Here is a 17733-nt window from a genome sequence, read left to right on the forward strand (position 1 = left end):
AGACGGTGAGTGACAGTGGCCCACAGTTTTCTAATGCAGAATCCTCAAAGCTGGCAAGACAGCGAGACTTCAAACACATTATATCTAGTCCTCATCATCTGTAGGGGAACGGTCATGCAGAGAGAGAGACGTACAAGTCCGAATTACACATTAATTCTAGTTAGGTTCCTTAATGTTATCAGCACCAGCATAACACAGAAACCCTTTGAAGGCACTTTCAGAAAACTCAAAAACTCTTGCAGTGACCTCAGTAACAGTAATGCACAGCGACATGCTCTTAGCGAATGAGTTGGCCTACTCCCTTCATCAACAACTACATCACTAATCTTGAAGGTGTAGGTAAAAAGACAGGCGGGATATGTTGAGCAATGTTGGCTCACGGAAATATTATAATAGTTTTCTGCTTTCCAATCTTTCACTATATTAGAAATTTGCTGGTAGCAAACCACAATTCAAATCAAGAAGCTTCAATTCGACATTAGATCTTGGTCTAAAATTTGTTGCAACCTATATTCCATTGTGTCCTTATCGAGAAAAGGCCTTGATCATGCCTTTTTGAAAGTGAGAAACAGAAAAAGGGGAAATCATATGAAATTGCAAAAGTAGCTTTATTGATTGATTGAGGAAATGACAGCAGCATATAGATGACTAAATCAAAACATTAAGAAAAGACGATTGAACTTGATTTGTACCCATTTGACGTAATTGGTAATGATTCGATTTTTTGGGGGGGAGAAGAGAAATCAGATAGTAAATGTGCTGTTACACAGTTCATCTGTTTAAAGTGTATTTCTGTTAATAAGTCTATTAGGAAGTGATTCTCTTATTGTGCTGTGGTCCCTTTAAGAAAGAACAGGAAGGGAGTGTTCCCTAGTGGTGTCACTGACTTGTATTCAGAGAAAATAGCAGCATGGCTTGTAGTGTAACGTGGTTCGAATCAGTGGCATCTGCAATACGTCTCAAGCCTTTGATAGCATCTTGGGTATGTATTGATTGTGTAGTTCGTATGTTTATTCTTAGATGATTCTCTTTTAGAATGAATGTTTCATTTTGTGAGCTTTAATTGTGTGATTGATGGAAATGTGTTCAGCCTAGTAATGTAGCAATCTTTCAGAAGTGCACAGGCTTAAATACAAATATATACTTTCGCTCTTTGATAAGGTTAAAAAACTGTTAATTTGAGGTTAGAATACAATAAATACAGTAAGGATAAAAACGGATTTATTTCATGTGAATGTGTATATTTACATTGTGTATATGGACATATAAATACTGCATAAGGCTGATTATGTTTTTTGTGTGTTTTAGTTTCACACTTTTCTGAAACTTCAATAAACCTGTGGACAAGCGGACAACGTCTTCAGAGTCTTGGAGTTAGAAAAGAGTTTAGCTGCCTGTCAAGATATATACAGCACATATATTAAAGACAGAACAGTAAAAGAAAATTGATTAAAATGGAAAAGTGAGACTAATTACACAAGGCAAGTTTCTGTAAAACGCCATAAGGATGTCTACTGTACAGATGTGGCGGGGTGGTGCAGCAGGTAACTGTAGTAGTGGGGCAGCAGATGATGGTGGTGGCCATGCAGCAGTCCTTGTAGTTGGTGGAAAATCAGTTGTTGTTGTTTGAAGAGCTGCAGGAGGTGCTGTTGCCCACAGAGAGAAGGGTGGATCTGATGGAGCAGCTGCTGCTGGTGGTTTACCAGCAGGCATTGCTGGTAGAACATAGACAGTTGGTCATGGTGGTCGATTGGCAGTTCTTCCTGTTGGAGCACCAGTTGTTGGTGGTACTCAAGCAGCTGTAGATGCAGGTTGAAAAGCACCAGTTGATGTTGCTGGAGCGGCTCAAGGTTTATCTTGGCTGACAGTTGCTGTAGTTCCTGCAGCAGAGCTTTTATTTGTGCTAACAGTTCAGGTGACGGAGTGTAAACTGTTGTTGATTCAGTAACAGTCGTCGTCGGCTCAGGAGTAGTTTTGGTTGTGGTTGTGGTTGGGGCAGGTGTAGTTGTTGTGGTAAACCAATAGGTTGGTGTAAAAATAACTGTTCCCACTTCTTCCATGAAAGGCAGATTTCTGATGTCATTAGCGATGTCACACACATTTGAAGTTCCACATCCAGCAACAGAGATCTGTTGGCGATCTTTCAAGACTGTGGATGAAAAGATTGAATTTGAGTCAAACAATTTCTTCATTAGTCATGCCAGACAAATATGTCGATGATTAAAGTACGAAGAAAACAGATTCAGAGTCTTCTGTATGTATAGAGAAAGAAAAAGTGTATTCATGATGACTTTGAAATATATATATCAATCTTTCTCTTGTTCAAAGGCATGCAGTGATTTTAAGTCCTTACACTCATGAAACAAGTTTAAACAGAAGTAAAAATGATTCAGAGATTTTTTTTAAATGTACAATAAAAATACTCACTCTGTGACTGAAAGCAGGTGTCCTCCTCTCCTCTACAACTCACTACTGCATCACACTGATCAGTGCTGGGATCACAACCATTGCATTCTATTCCATTTACTGCAGGAATAGCAGGGACTGAAACAAAAGAGATGAAACCACAGAGTGAATATTTAAGCCTTTTAACTTTAAAAGTATTTTGAAATATTTGTTGTTAATTCTTTTCATCACAATTCTTCTGATCCAAATATACTTACAGCTTAGGGTCCTCAAGTTGCATTCATTCTCATCATCACAGCACTCAGCATTTGCAACTGTGTGTATCCCACCCAGGTTGGCTGCAATAGTCTGTGTGCCTGTGGTTGGACAAACAGCGGGACCTGCACAGTCCCTGTAGATTCTCTCTGTTCCATCGGTTTCTGTTGATGAAGGCATTCAAACACATTTCTCCAGGCGCACATTCAACTGTCACTCCGAAAGCACAGCTCAGATCATTGAAATCTGTACATACGTGACACTGGATTTCTCCATCTGCAATGGGAACAAACAAAGAAAAATATAATTTTATGAAAAGAAATGTGTGAACGGTGAAATGTCTGAAGATCCTGAATGTCTGAAGCCTTTGTCAGAATATCATTTAGATTTAACATTGAGCTTTAATCCTGGTTTATACATATGTACATAACTACTTCAACAGTTTTAGTTTAGTTTTTTGTTCTTGAATTCCTATCTCCAGAGGTTTTTCCCTGTGCTGTCACATTTCAATATCTCTCATAGGAATTAATAACTAATTATGTTTCATCTATTATTTTGATCCGTCATTCATTCCAGAAATCAAAGTAAAACTTAACAGCTTCAGCAGATTTACTAATGGATACATGTTATAATATTATTATTATCATTAAACTTTCTTTTACAATTTCTAAATTGTATTTCTGTGTTAATAATAAATGAACTTGTGTTGTACCTGCATAAGTTGTATTGTAAAATAAGTTTGGTTACCTGCACTGGAGAATGCCCACAGGAGAGCGAAAGAGAGGATCAGCTTCATCATGATGATCAGGAGTTTTCAGGAGTCTTCCTGAAGGCTGGATCTGTCTCTGCTGAGCATCACTTGCCTTTTTATATTGTTCAGGTGTTCAAGTACTTGATGAAAAATGTGTGCGTAACAACCTTAATAACTGGGTGTGTTGTCCATTCTTACAGGATGATCTTTAAGACATTCCTGATTTGATTCTTGTGAACAATCACCACACCCTTTTTATTTATTTGAAATGTTTCTCAGCTGGAAACACTGAAGGCATGCCTCTCTGTTGAAATTAGTTGGTTGGCTTTGTGTGCACTTTGGACAATGAACTGTCCACCTCCCTTTATATTTTTTTTTTTGACAATTGAATTGTTGTGTGTCAGCTGTGAAACCATGCACACTGTTCTCCAGTTATGGAAATGAAGAGTTTCCATTATGTCGATGAATATTTAAACGCTCCCTGAATCTTGAAATAGCATCACATTGATCTGTCGCCAGCTATGGAATCACAGGAGTGCCAAAATTAAAAGGATATAAATGTGGAAATATAAAGACAATCAACAATACAAAACATATACAAAGGCAGTCATGTTCTTTTTCTATCTTGTCTTTGCTTATTCCATTTTGTCAATGCTTCTCCTGTTTTGTCTTTGTCTTTTCCATTTGCTTTTTGTCATTGCATTTACTCGATGAGTCAAGCCGTCTGGAAAAGACAAAAGCAATGCAATGCAAATCAGCAAGGGCTGTTCGCGGGTCTTTCTGTTCAGCGTGACTAGTCGATACCTGATCACACCATTCCTGCTTGAAAGACGTCATGTTGAGCAAATTTTGTTCATGCCAATAGATGGCACTGTTGCATTAAGTATAAGTTTGAAGTATTTAATTTATTTTTCCTTTAACACATTTCTTATTTCTTGTACAATATTGTAAATGTCATTTCTTTGTTTCGGTAACAAAAGTATTTAGTTTGATTAGGAAATTCACTGGCTATGTTGGTTTTTGGTGTAATGTGGGCGTGTCCACTCGTATTTATATTTCCGGGTTTGTCGGAGTCCGGATTGTCCCTCCTAACGCCTTATCTATCGACTCTAACCCCGTGACGTCATCCACGGGGTTAAGGAAAGGTGTTAGAGGGCTTCATAAAGTAGTTAGTGAAAGGCGATCACGTCAATGTGGCCATAGACATAATAAAGATTAGACGCCTCATAACTGAGGAGGGACACATCAACAGCACCGCCATCTTGGACCGGTGGTGGTGGCAGGGGTGAATGAACATCGATGATGGGAAGATATACTCCTCAATCTTTAAGTAGAATTATCAGTTGAATTTTAAAACGATTTCTAAACTGTTAGATTTTTTTAAAACGTCATACATGTAGCTACTTTGTTTAGTGTGTGTTAATGTGCAGTATACACTTTGTTTGTATGCATTGATGTGCAGTATACACTTTGTTTAGTGTGTGTTAATGTGCGGTACACACTTTGTTTTACTGGGCTGTCATTCATGTGAAATTGATTGACAATGTTTTGTAAATCATGTGAAGTGAGTGCAGTCAATAATTTCTGAATTTCTTGAGCGAGAAAGATATCGTAATGTATCGTGGATGAAATTTCCAGTGACATACCGAGCAGAATCGCTGTATTGTGATAATACTGTTATCGTTGGCAAATAGTTTACTGGCTATACTCAGCCGTAGTAATGGTTCTAATAATAATATCAATAATAATATAAGAATCAGGCGTATAATGACCGTAAGATGACCATATAATGGCCATCACTACTTGTCAATGTCTAATCTAGTCTAAAGCCATCTTTTTCAGACAAAATATAGCAAGTTATCGGCTCGAGTACTCAACAAGCAACCGATTTCCTGCTTTGCATTATGTCCAGTAACAAGCAAATTTCCTTTTGCAGATGCATTGGAATTATATATACAAAATCTACACAGATGGTATTAATTCTCGGGACCTATGAGCCATCTAATTTTTCATTTAAAAAATGGTGACATATATTAGGATATCTACACATCATTCATGTTTTTCATTGAAGAATAAAATATTCTTTGCTGTGAAAATGTTGTTGATTCTGATATCAATATTGACAATCACGCTTGTTCCATCACCAATTTAAATAGTTGTGACTGTGACATATTAAGACCTTGGGACCTAGCGCCAGATGACATGCAGATAACAAATAAGCATTTAATGTTCAATTAAAAACTAATAAGAGGATAATAGAAACTTCTTCAGCGTTCAAAGTCTATAGGTGCACAGTTCAGTTTAGGGGTGCAGATAGAAGCAATGTGCCAACAGAGGGCATAAACAAGCACATGTAATGAAGTGACCCCCACCTCTCACCATCGTTGCGTTACACTTCAAACTTTTTGTGGTGCAATATGATCACTATAAGAAAAGTCTATAACTTCTCTAAAAACAGACCATAGATGACCAAGGATGTCCAGGAACTGGTGAAGACCTTTTAATCTGGTGACACTGGACAGTACAGTACAGCCAGGTCAATCCTCAAACAGGTCATCAGGCATGCCAATGCTGCCCATAAACAGAAAACTGAGAGCCATGTTCCAACTTAGAGCCTTGCTGTGCTTGGCAGAACGGGTGTGCCTCAGTGAATCCATAGAGACAAAGCAAAAGACTATAACTTTAGATGAGTATAATTGCATATAATAATAGAAAATTATAGTTATCATGACAAGAACAGGTGTGGCAAGAGTCCAAAATAAAACTGGGCAACAATGTTTAATTGACTTTCTGTCGAGCCAGACTCAGAGGTGGATAACTCTCTTCCTCTTCCTCACTGTAGTGACCAGGGCTGAACACACAGTTCTCGTGTTGCTTTTCAAAAAAAAAACCAAAAAAACGGAATGCATTCCTTCTTTTTTATAAAAGGATGACTGAAATTACAAAATATCACAAGGGGTAATGATAAACTTCATAAACTTTTTTTTTTGCCTTGATTTTCCACTTTTCATCCGGCAACTTATAGGCCAATTTAAGTAATTTTACGTCACCACACGTCAACGCGCTGTACCCAATTTGACACAAAGAGCCTGGGAAGTGGGTAGAAAGGATTTGTGTTACTATAACTACATTGAATCAAACAAGTTAAATAATCATGTCTCAGAGTTAATGCATTGATGGCAAGTACTCTGAATCAAGCAGATACTGATAATTCAAGGGTGCAGGTAACTATTTGAGATGTTTCTCTTACCCAACATCATAGCACAAGCTTGCAATTGAAGACACACTATCAGGAAGGTAAATTAATTGTTGAACGGTATGTGCCGACAAGTTCAGAACTGATTGTCCCTATTGGGCACAAAGTATACCACCTAACAGTAACACAGTGGCACGCATTTGGTGTCTCCTGCCGTCATATACAATTAGAGATACAAAGGTTGTGGTCCCAGACTCAAAAGAGATGGGGAGTGTATCTAAGGTCATACTGTAACTGTGGTTCTGCCTTTCCTGGGAGAAGTGAGTGCAGTTCTTAGTACACCAACCTGCTATCCTTTTACCACAAAAACCATACCTGCCCCAACTACTGCTGAGATGACAACAAGTTCGGCACCACCACATAATCTGTTAATCCCAATAAAAAACTTGTTGCGTCAACTACAATGGCTGTCAGCCCAGATACAACAAGAGTTGCTCCATCAGCAACATTGGTTGGTTTTCCAACTGCATCTACATCTGCTTGACTTCCACCAACAACTGGTGCTGCAACAGGAAGACCTACCTATTGACCACCACCACCACCAACTGCCATTGTACTACCAGCAATGCTTGCTGGGAAGCAACCACCAGCTGCTGCTCCATCAGCTCCATCTTTCTCTCTGCGGGCAATCGCACCGGCTGCAGCTCTTCAAACAACAAAAACTGGTTCTCCACCAAGTACAAGTGCTGTTGTACAACCACCACCATCACCTGAAAATCAGCTGTCAACATCCCCACAGGCACAATCAACCAGAACGTCTCACTTCCACACAACTACTGCAACTAAATTAGCTTTCTTTGAAATATTGGCACTTAGATTAGGATGGTGGTTCTCTTTGCATTTATTTTCAGCTTTAATTGGGTGATTTTTCTCTCTTCAACCAATTGTTTTATATCAATATAATTTACCTCATGGTGAAGACAAATCAGTTTCATATATTTAGTTGATTGGGTTAGTTTTTTGTGTAAGCCGTGTGTAATCCGGTTTAAAGTTTGCCTGGTCATTAAATAAAATGGCTTCTGTAAAAACTAATGTGAGTCAGAAGTTTTCTGCTTTTGATTTTCCATAATGCCAGAGAGGAGGTCTGTTCTCCGGCCAGGCAAAATCTTCCTGCACAATGCATACTACTTTACACTACTCTTGAACTCCATACTACAACAACGCTGTCTTGTTCTCGTCTTTTCTTTATCTTCTTGAACACTTGCAACTCCTCAATGAGCATTCATTTCTTGTTCATCCTGCATTTGCTTTGCCAGGTTTTCATTAACATACTGTATATTCCAGTGCTCATAAACTTAAAAAGTGGTGCATCACATCAACCTAACACGTTCTATTATCAAACTGGTCAACATTTGTTGATTTTGCTTTGGTATCCATGGGGGAGGCTGATATGTGCCTCCCCCATATCAGTGATATGATCAGTGTTCTTTCTGTTGAAGAGTTGAACAGCATGTGAATCGGCGAGGGGGACCATCCTCACCTCAGTGGTCCCTGGCTACTCCCTCATCGTAGATACAAGATGCAGTGTTTGGAACCCAGCTGAGTAACGATAAGATCATTGATACAAGAGTCCTTCATCACTTGTCAATTCTGCTTATATATATGTCCATATATGTTTCCTGTTGCATTGGTATAATCAGTATGCCACAAATTCACAATTAATAAGGACTTATCAAGATCTACCATATAAATTTGAAGGTCAATCCAATTGAATACCAAGTTGCATTGAAATTCGACAAGCTTGCTATTAATAATAGTTTGTTTGCACTATTGTTTGCGTTGTAAAGAATATCACATCTAGTTCACATAAAGTTGATATTCTTTCTCATTAATGCTATTACCCTTCAAAGTTGTACCTTTTACTAGTTTATTACCTGATTTTGCCCTTGGAGGTGAAGCAAAAATACAAGTTTACACGTTTAAGAAGTTGAACAAGAACAGCAACAACAAAAACAAAAACAGTCACAACAGAGTAGAGACGAAATACTGCGTGTGTGTCTATGTGCAATAACAAGAATGACTTGGGTTTCATGCTTTCATTTCTAAGTGCTGCAAGTTAAACGAGCTTCACATTCCAAAAGACTATTGAAGCAAAATATGAATCACTCACAATTTGCACTCCCTCCTTTTGTCCCTCACTGCCGTGGAGCAGGATTGTTGTGCTGCTGTTGTTTGTGTCACCGTGATAGCAGCACCTGCTTATGAAGTCTTTGATTGATTCAAAATATTGTTGTGAGAGTACTGTCGGAAACCAGCAGGAGAAATCACATGACTCCAATATTAACTTCTTTTCATTGGCTTCCTCTGAAATCTGGAAAGAAATTTCAAATTTCAAAAGTATATATACTTTTAACTAGCATATGAGGAAATACAAGAAACATGAAAGATCAGTTGTGATCATGGTTTTAGGGAGTGAGCCGTCCAGCCGTCAAAAATTAGCGGATGTGTTGTTCAAAACCGCCTAAAAAATGTGTATAATGGCCATCACTACTTGTCAATGTCTAATTGAGTCCAAAGCCATCTTTTTCAGACAAAATATAGCGAGTTATCAGCTCGAGTACACAACAAGCAACCGATTTCCTGCTTTGCATTATGTCCAGTAACAAGTGAATTTCCTTTTGCAGATGCATTGGAATTATATATACAAAATCTACACAGATGGTATTAATTCTCGGGACCTATGAGCCATCTAATTTTTCATTTCCAAAATGGTGACACATACTTGGATATCTGCACATCATACATGTTTTCCATTGAAGAATAAAATATTCTTTGCTGTGAAAATGTTGTTGATTCTGATATCAATATTGACAATCACGCTTGTTCCATCACCAATTTAAGTATGTGTGACTGTGACATATTAAGACTTTGGGACCTAGCGCCAGATGACATGCAGATAACAAATAAGCATTTAATGTTCAATTAAAAACTAATAAGAGGATAATAGAAACTTCTTCAGCGTTCAAAGTCTATAGGTGCACAGTTCAGTTTAGGGGTGCAGATAGAAGCAATGTGCCAACAGAGGGCATAAACAAGCACATGTAATGAAGTGACCCCCACCTCTCACCATCGTTGTGTTACACTTGAAACTTTTTGTGGTGCAATATGTTCACGATAAGAAAAGTCTATAACTTCTCTAAAAACAGACCATAGATGACCAAGGATGTCCAGGAACTGGTGAAGACCTTTTAATCTGGTGACACTGTACAGTACAGTACAGCCAGGTCAATCCTCAAACAGGTCATCAGACATGCCAATGCTGCCCATAAACAGAAAACTGAGAGCCATGTTCCAACTTAGAGCCTTGCTGTGCTCGGCAGAACATACACCATGTAATCGGCCAGGGGAATAACCCCCAGCAATGGCAATCCCTCACTTGGCAGAGAAGTTTAACCACTTCTTCTGGCATGTGAGGAGCAGAAATCATAAATGGTGCCTACCATCAGATCAGCACCTCCCACCAGCAGTCAGACTCCTTATCCTATTGACTGACATTCTCACACTCTAAAAAGCATCAACATTCTCAAAGTGACTGGATCTGACAGTGTTTATGGTTTTGTCCTTAAGGACTAGGTAGGGAAACTTTCTGCTTTTTAAACCACTCCCTGTCACATTACATTGTGTTTTATTGTCTAAAGACATTCAGCATAGACCCTGGCTAGCTCAGTTGGTAGAGCATGAGACTCACAATCTCAAGGTCGTGGGTTTGTGTCCCACGCCGGGCGCCACCTTCCCATGGGCTCACTACTCGCAGGGAAGGTTCTTAATGGGTGCAATGTGATCTGGGTGACAGTGCTCGGACTGCAGACTGCTGACCCGGAAATGGATAAGCGGGAGAAAATGGATGGGTGGGACGTTCAGCATAGTGCCAGTCAACAAGCATGCTGCAATGATATGCTTTAAAGGCTACAAGCTGGTGGGTATGACACCGATCCACATGACATGAATACTGATGAACATTGTTACGGCCCGACTCTGCTAAGAGAAGGATGTTGAAGTAGGCAGTAACAATAACCAGGAGAGTTTGGGTTAAGTGAGGGTATTATTGCTAGTTCTCAGGTTTACAAAGACGGTCTGTGAGTTTTACAGCTAAACATTCAAAAGAGAAGTATTGGGGGACAGTGACAGCAGTGACTTTGAGATTATTACAGTGAAGGAGAGCAAGACCGCACCCCATCCCAGTATCAGAGGGAGAAGAGAGATTCAGTGGGAGCTGGACACTGCTGTTTGCAATGAGACACATTAAGCTGTGTCACAGCAAAAGGAGGCTCAAGTCCTCTTCATACTCCATAAGAACAAGACGAAAGTTCGGCAGTGCGGGGTCCTGCAGAACAAAATGAGCTGCCTCTGGCCAAAGACATTTGTTTCGGCTGTGCCAACCACCCTGGCCGAACTATGTGGGTGCCGCACTGCCGAAACTTCTGCACTGCGCATGCGTGTTCCAGTTTGCTCATGACTATCAGTCATTTTTTAATCATATTTAGCTTGTAACATCGCTACTGTACGAGCGCCGCAGATCGTTAAAATGTCAAGGCTTTTACATGATGCACCTGAACGCATCACGAACAGCTGTCATCTCCTGTAGTTAATACCAGACCAACATCGCGCTCGGACAAAAACTTTCTTTTATTACTGAAAAAGTTCAGAGAAATGTATTTGTGAAAGCACTGGAGGCCAGAAATAAACTGCAGTTGAAAAGTTTAAACGCTGCATCACAGACCTGTGGCTGCTGTGAGGGGGCGCCTAAATGTTACCGTACGTGTGCGGTGGGACCGCGCAAACAGAGTCGGGCTTTTGTGCGCTTTGCCGTACTGTACCCTCCCGCCTCGCCCCGCTCTGGCGTGGGACCATGGCTATATTCTACCCTGCTGTTGAAATGGGGAAAGGGAGCATATTATCTCTACATTCTTGGAAGGAATGGTGTTTGCTGGTGGTTGAGAGACAACGGGAGGGTCAACACGCCTATTCTCATCAGATGTGAAGGATCCTCCTCAACACAATCTTCTGTGTCAGACATTTTCTCCTCTATGTCACTTTCACAGCCAAAGAGCTGTTCCAAATCCTTGTGGACAGTAAACCTTTTCCCAATGGACATTTTCAGGTGAGAGAGAGAAAGCAGTGCAGATTGCAGCACACACAGATCACAATGAGGAAGGATTTGAATAGAGAGCTGTCAGGCAAGCTTTGATGTGTTTGCACCGCCCTTATTTTGCATGAACTACCAATGTTGTTGCGGGAATACCTCACCCTGTATCAAAAGTATCAGCTCTGCACCTGCAGGTGTGGGAATGTTCGGTCACACAGACAGACCAACAAGCTTTACACAGCAAAAACAGTTTGGGGTCAAATTGACCCCAGTGGAACACCAATACGTGTAATATGTGTTCAGTGAATTGGAAGAAATGTCATCATGATAATTTTATGCTTAATCAGTTAAAAGTCATGAAATATGAAGCAAATAAAATAAATTCAGCTATTTTATTTTGGAATTTTAATCATTTATTTGTGAATGATAAAAACTGAATGTCTTCAAATGGACCCCATAGAAGGGTTTAAGCTTTGATGAATGTATATTATTATATTTCGTATATTTCTATGTAAAATGTTTATATATTTCTTTTATTTCTTTGTAGAACACTGAATTACCTTGTGTTTCAATGGTGCTTTATAAATCTATTTCTCTTGCCTTCCCTTATAGTCTGTTGCCAGGTTTGAGAATGATGCAATAAACCAGCGCAATAATTTCAATGCAACATCAGTGTTTTATGCATCTTGAGACCTCAATATTTTATTACTTGACTGCTGTTTTGTTCTTAGACACTTTTTATAAATTTTTTTAATTTTTTTACAGTTTTTCTCAATTGATAAGACATTAAATTCCATTCACTGCACACAGCCACCAACTGACTGCACACATTTCTCAATACTGTAAGTGCTTGTGCTTTGAGTGTTGCTATCTGAGCCAATGGAAATGGAATTGTGTTCATGTGTGCATTTTTAAAGACAATTAAAGGTCTCTCTCTTCATATCTGTCTGTCTGTCTGTCTGTCTGTCTGTCTGTCTGTCTGTCTGTCTGTCTGTCTGTCTGTCAACGGCATCCCCTCAAATAGAAAAGTCTTTTGTCATGAAGGTGTGAAACAAAAAAGTCAAAATCATAATTACTTGCAGATGTTCTTTATTGAACTGACAATTTAAACTTGGAGCAGTATTGAATAGACTTACAACATAAGCATAGAAAGAACCTGATTTACTTAAATCATTCAAAGATGATTCATTTTGAGGTGTAATGAAATCACTTGTTTTGATATTTGTCAAAAGAGAAAAATCCCATCTGATACTTGCAAACAACCATTAAGAAACACATGATTGATTAAAACCACTGAACTGTCTTAAAGAAAAAGTTCTAGAAGAAAAATCAAAATTGAAATCCAAAAGTTAACCACAGTGATTATGCATGTTGATGATCTCTAAATGATTTAAAGGAGGGCAGAATATATCTAATCTTCAGCTGTGGTAGAGCCCTTATGCTCACAGTAGTTCTGCAGGTGACTGGCGTAGTGGGGCAGCAGGTTATAGTGGTGGCTCTGGAGTAGTTCTTGGAGTTGGTGGAGGACCTGTTGTTCTTTCTGGAAGAGCCCCAAAAGGTTCTGTTGCCCACAGAGAGAAAGGTGGAGCTGATGCAGGAGCACCTTGTGGTTGTTTACAAGCAGGCATTGCTGGTAGTGAAGTGGAAGTTGCTGGTGGTGGTCACTTGGCAGTTCTTCTTGTTGTTCCAGCAGCTTGTTTTGGTCACCAAGCAGCTTTAGATGCAGGTTGAAAAGCACCACTTGTTGTTGCTGGAGCAGCTCAAGGTTTATCTTGGCTGACAGTTGCTGTAGTTCCTGTAGCAGAGCTTTTATTTGTGCTAACAGTTCAGGTGACGGAGTGTAAACTGTTGTTGCCTCAGTAACAGTAGTTGTTGGCTCAGGAGTGGTTGTAGTTGTAGTTGTAGTTGGCTCAGGAGTGGTTGTGGTTGTGGTTGTAGTTGGCTCAGGAGTGGTTGTAGTTGTGGTTGTAGTTGGCTCAGGAGTGGTTGTAGTTGTGGTTGGGGCAGGTGTAGTTGTTGTGGTAAAAAGGAAACAGGTTGGTGTAAAAATAACTGTTCCCACTTCTTCCATGAAAGGCAGATTTCTGATGTCAATAGCGATGTCACACACATTTGAAGTTCCACATCCATTGACACGGATCTGTTGGCGATCTATCAAGACTGTGGATGAAAAGATTGAATTTGAGTCAAACAATTTCTTCATTAGTCATGCCAGACAAATATATGTCGATGATTAAAGTACGAAGAAAACAGATTCAGAGTCTTCTGTATGTATAGAGAAAGAAAAAGTGTATTCATGATAACTTTGAAATATATATATCAATCTTTTTCCTGTTCAAAGGCATGCAGTGATTTTAAGTCCTTACACTCATGAAACAAGTTTAAACAGAAGTAAAAATGATTCAGAGATTTTTTTTTAAATGTACAATAAAAATACTCACTATCTGACTGAAAGCAGGTGTCCTCCTCTCCTCTACAACTCACTACAGCGTCACACTGATCAGTGCTGGGATCACAACCACTGCATTCTATTCCATTTACTGCAGGAATAGCAGGGACTGAAACAAAAGAGATGAAACCACAGAGTGAATATTTAAGCCTTTTAACTTTAAAAGTATTTTGAAATATTTGTTGTTTGTTCTTTTCATCACAATTCTTCTGATCCAAATATACTTACAGCTTAGGGTCCTCAAGTTGCATTCATTCTCATCATCACAGCACTCAGCATTTGCAACTGTGTGTATCCCACCCAGGTTGGCTGCAATAGTCTGTGTGCCTGTGGTTGGACAAACAGCGGGACCTGCACAGTCCCTGTAGATTCTCTCTGTTCCATCGGTTTCTGTTGTCAAAAAAAGAGTATTATGAATTTCATGGAACACATGTTGAATTTTTCAATAGTTCAGTGAAAAGGAAAAGATGATATGAAGAAAAGAATACCTGTGATGAAGGCATTCAAACACATTTCTCCAGGCGCACATTCAACTGTCTCTCCGAAAGCACAGCTCAGATCATTGACATCTGTACATACGTGACACTGGATTTCTCCATCTGTAATGGGAACAAACAAAGAAAAATAATATTTTATGAAAAGAAATGTGTGAACGGTGAAATGTCTGAAGATCCTGAATGTCTGAAGCCTTTGTCAGAATATCATTTAGATTTAACATTGAGCTTTAATCCTGGTTTATACATATGTACATAACTACTTTCACAGTTTTAGTTTAGTTTTTTGTTCTTGAATTCCTATCTCCAGAGGTTTTTCCCTGTGCTGTCACATTTCAATATCTCTCAGAGGAATTAATAACTAATTATGTTTCATCTATTATTTTGATCCGTCATTAATTCCAGAAATCAAAGTAAAACTTAACAGCTTCAGCAGATTTACTAATGGATACATGTTATAATATTATTATTATCATTAAACTTTCTTTTACAATTTCTAAATTGTATTTCCGTGTTAATAATAAATGAACTTGTGTTGTACCTGCATAAGTTGTATTGTAAAATAAGTTTGGTTACCTGCGCTGGAGAATGCCCACAGGAGAGCGAAAGAGAGGATCAGCTTCATCATGATGATCAGGAGTTTTCAGGAGTCTTCCTGAAGGCTGGATCTGTCTCTGCTGAGCATCACTTGCCTTTTTATATTGTTCAGGTGTTCAAGTACTTGATGAAAAATGTGTGCGTAACAACCTTAATTACTGGGTGTGTTGTCCATTCTTACAGGATGATCTTTAAGACACTCCTGATTTGATTCTTGTGAACAATCACCACACCCTTTTTATTTATTTGAAATGTTTCTCAGCTGGAAACACTGACGGCATGCCTCTCTGTTGAAATTAGTTGGTTGGCTTTGTGTGCACTTTGGACAATGAACTGTCAAACTCCCTTTATATTTTTTTTTGGACAATTGAATTGTTGTGTGTCAGCTGTGAAACCATGCACACTGTTCTCAAGTTATGGAAATGAAGAGTTTCCATTATGTCGATGAATATTTAAACGCTCCCTGAATCTTGAAATAGCATCACATTGATCTGTCGCCAGCTATGGAATCACAGGAGTGCCAAAATTAAAAGGAAATAAATGTGGAAATATAAAGACAATCAACAATACAAAACATATACAAAGGCAGTCATGTTCTTTTTCTATCTTGTCTTTGCTTATTCCATTTTGTCAATGCTTCTCCTGTTTTGTCTTTGTCTTTTCCATTTGCTTTTTGTCATTGCATTTACTCGATGAGTCAAGCCGTCTGGAAAAGACAAAAGCAATGCAATGCAAATCAGCAAGGGCTGTGGGCGGGTCTTTCTGTTCAGCGTGACTAGTCGATACCTGATCACACCATTCCTGCTTGAAAGACGTCATGTTGAGCAAATTTTGTTCATGCCAATAGATGGCACTGTTGCATTAAGTATAAGTTTGAAGTATTTAATTTATTTTTCCTTTAACACATTTCTTATTTCTTGTACAATATTGTAAATGTCATTTCTTTGTTTCGGTAACAAAAGTATTTTGTTTGATTAGGAAATCCACTGGCTATGTTGGTTTTTGGTGTAATGTGGGCGTGTCCACTCATCGTATTTATATTTCCGGGTTTGTCGGAGTCCGGATTGTCCCTCCTAACGCCTTATCTATCGACTTTACCTTAACCCCGTGGATGACGTCACGGGGTTAAGGAAAGGTGTTAGAGGGCTTCCTAAAGTAGTTAGTGAAAGGCGATCATGTCAGTGTGGCCATAGACATAATAAAGATTAGACGCCTCATAACTGAGGAGGGACACAGCAACAGCACCGCCATCTTGGACCGGTGGTGGTGGCAGGGGGAATGAACATCGATGATGGGAAGATATACTCCTCAATCTTTAAGTAGAATTATCAGTTGAATTTTAAAACGATTTCTAAACTGTTTTGATTTTTTTAAAACGTCATACATGTAGCTACTTTGTTTAGTGTGTGTTAATGTGCAGTATACACTTTGTATGCATTGATGTGCAGTATACACTTTGTTTGTGTGTGTTAATGTGCGGTACACACTTTGTTTTACTGGGCTGTCATTCATGTGAAATTGATTGACAATGTTTTGTAAATCATGTGAAATGAGTGCAGTCAATAATTTCTGAATTTCTTGAGCGAGACAGATATCGTAATGTATCGTGGATGAAATTTCCAGTGACATACCGAGCAGAATCGCTGTATTGTGATAATACTGTTATCGTTGGCAAATAGTTTACTGGCTATACTCAGCCGTAGTAATGGTTCTAATCATAATATCAATCATAATATAAGAATCCAGTAACTATAATCCAATAATAAAAACTATAATAATGATAAACAGCATTAGATAATTCTAAGAAGGTAATATAATATAATAATATACCAATAATAATCGTACAATGAGAATACCAGTAAATATAAAATAAAATAATAATTTGAGAATATAATAATTCTAAGAATAGCAATAACATTAATACTGTAGTAGCACAATTATACAATAATAATTGTCAAATGCAATGTATAGCCATAGCCCTAAGCAATTGTTGCCTTGTTCTTCTACCGCAACTTCAGTGTGGAAATGGTTGCAGACGACAGCAAGTTGCAGCATCGCTTCAGCAGCTTGGAGGATGAGAACAAGAAACTGCAGGAGGAAAAAGAGGTCTGGAGGAGCCGGGTCACAGCTTCAGAGTGTGAACTGCAGCAGAAGGACTCCGAGCTCCAGGAGAAGGACCAACTCCTGAGAGGGATGCAGGAGGAGGTCCAGCACCTGAGAAAAAGTCTGCCGTCCCACCAGGATGAAGCTGAAGAAGCTCGCATCAACTTCAAGAACCTTAAGGAGCAGTTTTTCAACCTGGCAGAAGCTCTACACTTTAATCACATTGATTGTGAAAACCTCAGAGTTGAATTGAGCCACAAGCGAGGAGGTGAAAAAGTTCAACACCCTGATGGAGACCACCAAGGCAGAGCTGACAGAGACCCAGGAGGAGCTGCA

The 17733-nt window shown here is 39.0% G+C and overlaps 2 protein-coding genes across 2 annotated transcripts; both read right to left on the reverse strand.

The window, feature by feature from the left end:
• Positions 1-590: 590 nt before the first annotated feature.
• LOC308115938 (uncharacterized protein) lies at positions 591-3496 on the reverse strand. The gene is made up of 5 exons (XM_080473820.1): positions 3409-3496; positions 2918-2937; positions 2664-2825; positions 2428-2544; positions 591-2149 (listed from the first exon to the last, which is right to left on the reverse strand). The coding sequence occupies exon 5, from the start codon at positions 2058-2060 to the stop codon at positions 1512-1514; it is 549 nt and encodes a 182-aa protein (XP_080329946.1). The 5' UTR covers positions 2061-2149; positions 2428-2544; positions 2664-2825; positions 2918-2937; positions 3409-3496; the 3' UTR covers positions 591-1511.
• A 9330-nt stretch (positions 3497-12826) lies between these two features.
• LOC308115874 (uncharacterized protein) lies at positions 12827-15460 on the reverse strand. The gene is made up of 5 exons (XM_080473698.1): positions 15274-15460; positions 14692-14802; positions 14432-14593; positions 14196-14312; positions 12827-13914 (listed from the first exon to the last, which is right to left on the reverse strand). The coding sequence occupies exons 1-5, from the start codon at positions 15323-15325 to the stop codon at positions 13166-13168; spliced, it is 1191 nt and encodes a 396-aa protein (XP_080329824.1). The 5' UTR covers positions 15326-15460; the 3' UTR covers positions 12827-13165.
• Positions 15461-17733: the final 2273 nt, after the last annotated feature.

The sequence above is a fragment of the Lipophrys pholis genome (assembly GCF_963383615.2).
Source record: "Lipophrys pholis genome assembly, chromosome: 10".
In the NCBI taxonomy this organism is placed as follows: Eukaryota; Metazoa; Chordata; class Actinopteri; order Blenniiformes; family Blenniidae; genus Lipophrys; species Lipophrys pholis.